This window comes from Asparagus officinalis, unplaced genomic scaffold, assembly GCF_001876935.1.
Source record: "Asparagus officinalis unplaced genomic scaffold, Aspof.V1 AsparagusV1_Un849, whole genome shotgun sequence".
NCBI classification, from domain to species: Eukaryota; Viridiplantae; Streptophyta; class Magnoliopsida; order Asparagales; family Asparagaceae; genus Asparagus; species Asparagus officinalis.
This window is the reverse complement of record NW_017973108.1, coordinates 17,726-20,460: the sequence shown is the minus strand read 5'-3', so window position 1 is coordinate 20,460 and position 2,735 is coordinate 17,726. Positions and strand designations below refer to the sequence as shown.

Here is a 2,735-nt window from a genome sequence, read left to right as displayed (position 1 = left end):
GTTTGTCTCGCTGGCGAGACAGCAAAGTCTGTCTCGCTTGTGAGACAGTTCATTCCTGTCTTGATTTTCCAAAAACAGTATGAGATCGATTCTTGTGATTTTTTGATGATCTTCTCTATGTTTGGGATACCTATTAGCATTTTTTGACGCCTACAATAGGTTCGCTCGCCAATTTGGGTATGATCAGTTGTACGTCGGGAACCCTCGACCTCAACTCTCAGTTGTGAGCAATTTATATGAAGGAGCCAGGGCTTGGTATTATTCTGTGGCAGGTTGTACTAAGGCTATCTTCAGGCTTCCCCACAAAACACCCAACTCCTACACTTCCATAAGCTTCTGTAATTGGTATTTCGCCGCTTCTCAGACTCCCAATTACAACCTGAATACATCTTGCCTAAAAGACATCAGGCATATGTATGCTTCGAGAAGGGGGTCAAAGACTTCCTGCTTAAGAGGGATTGACGAATTTCTGTCTATCGAGAACCAGCCTGCTGGACAAGAAGAAGAACAAAGAGCTGAGCCTGTTCCGGTAGAAGAACAACGAGTGGTCGATCCTCCCGCGATGAAAGCAGCGGGGAAAAGAAAACTTTCTGCGGATGAAGCCGGCCAATATGACAAACAGACTCATCGGAAGTTGATTGTTGATTCCCCTCCCCCCAAAGGCCAACAAAAGCCCAAGTTGATGGCTGATGCCATCAGAGCTGCTGAAGATGAAGAACAGCAAGAATCTTCCGTGGCAGGCCTGCCACATAGAACTGGGCAGCCCTGCCACATAGAACTGGACTTCGTTCTCATGGCCCAGCCTTATCGAGCGAAGCTTCTTCTTACCATCCCCCTGTGGGCGAAGAGGGCGAATTAATGGCTACAGATGCAGAATCTGCTCTGGTGATGGACCTTCCTAGATCTCCTGCATTAGAACCAGGGGGTCTCGAAGAGAATCCATCCCCTCCTCCTTCAGCATTAATGTCCCAAGCTAGTGATTTAATTCCCAGTCCTACAACGGGACTTATGAATAGACCAGCTGCTGGCACAAATCTTTCTGAACCTTCCGCCATCGGGGATGATGAGGAGCGAGTAGATTATGAAGGCTCCTCAACTGGTGACGCAGCTGACGAAGATAGAGATGATGATGAGGATGCTGACGTTGGCAACATGCCAGGTGATGACGCAGGGGACGACGAGCATAATTCTATGGATGATATAACCCTTTTTGATGATGTTCCCAAGGTCCCATCCGATAAGGCATCGGGTTATACTCCTTTTCACATCTCTGGTAAGCCTAGTTTTCTTTGAATTCTTCCGCATGTTCTTTCCGCGTTCTGACCCTTTTTTTTTGTGCAGGTTCGCCTCCTACCAAGACTACTGCTGCTACTACTTCGGAGCAGGATCCTGTGCAAGTGTCAGCTCCTCCACAAGAGCAACATTTACCTGGCTCACCCACGTCAGCTGCTTCACCTGTAGCACCGCCTGAAACTATTGTTACGACTCCTCCTTTGGAACAGCCGGTCGTGCAGGTGTCAGCTCCTGTGCAAGAGCAGCCTCTACCTATCTCATCTACTGCAGCTACTTCATCTACTGCATTGATGAAGATCTCACTTACGCCAGCAGAAGCGAGGCCAAGCACGTCTCAGGCAAGAGCAATGATGGCTTTGACCTCAAGCCCATCACAATTGAATGTTTCTACCGCTTCTGCAGCTTCAGCGCCCGGATCTCCTGCACCAATTTCAATGGCTCTGGGAGCATCCTCCAGCATCACTTCAAGTCTCTCGGGTGCACCTGAGTTCCTTCAAATCTCCTTGGTATATTTGAATAGCCTCGCAAAGAAGGTAATTGAATATGTGGTGAGTGGTCAGGGAACTTTCAATTCTTTCCGACCTCTTTTGGAAGCAGGCTTGAACAGTGTCAGAAGTGTGGGAAACACTCCGTGGTTCGAGCGCTATTCTGAGATTATCCTTCGTTTGGAAGAACAATTATAGCATTTTGAGGTATTGGGTCGCAGAGAGCTTCAGCCACAAATTGTGTCTACTTTGGCCAGTCTTCAGGTTGTAGAAGTGGCTCGCCGGGAGGCGATAGAACGGGACTTGGCTGAAAGAAAACGTCAAATCACGGAGATTCGCGAGCGTAATATTCGGAAGCGAGAAGAGTTAGAACGCTCGACTACTTCTATGAATTCGCTTCGTGATAGACTTGTTGAAGCTGAGGCTGAAGTCCTGCGATTAAAGGCTAAACTCGCCCGCGAGGAAAATGTTGTCAATATCCTTAGCACCCAAAATGCTACTGGAGCTTTGGAATATCACACGCAGGCTCGAGCTTTGGAACAAGCCAGAAATGAAGCAGCAGCTATCATCACACCCAGTGAGGAAGAACTCCGGGCAAAGGCTGAAGCCCTGGTGCGCACCACTCACGAGGAGGAGCTAACTGAAGTTAGGACCCAACTTGTTTCTTTTGATTTGATGCATGAGTGAATTTTGCACTTGTAATGTTCTTTTGGTAAGAACAAGTTTGTCTTGTATCACTTTCTTTTGGTTCTTGAATAAAAAGTGATATTGATTCCTCATTGTTTCTTGCATTTATCGTGTTTTGATTTTAAGCAACAAATTATGAGAAATACCTAAGATGTATTCCTGATTTAGAATAGATCTCCACCATGATTCTAGTGCAGAAAACTCTCTTTATTATCGTTTAAGATAACTCCAAAAAGTTTTAAACTGCTGAGGATTAATATTTATTATTTT

The 2,735-nt window shown here is 46.3% G+C and overlaps 1 protein-coding gene across 1 annotated transcript; it reads left to right on the top strand.

Annotated features, from left to right (window-relative positions):
• Positions 1-858: 858 nt before the first annotated feature.
• Positions 859-2,465, top strand: LOC109828211 (translation initiation factor IF-2-like). Its single transcript, XM_020395241.1, has 3 exons — positions 859-1,273; positions 1,342-1,826; positions 1,977-2,465. The coding sequence occupies exons 1-3, from the start codon at positions 859-861 to the stop codon at positions 2,463-2,465; spliced, it is 1,389 nt and encodes a 462-aa protein (XP_020250830.1).
• Positions 2,466-2,735: the final 270 nt, after the last annotated feature.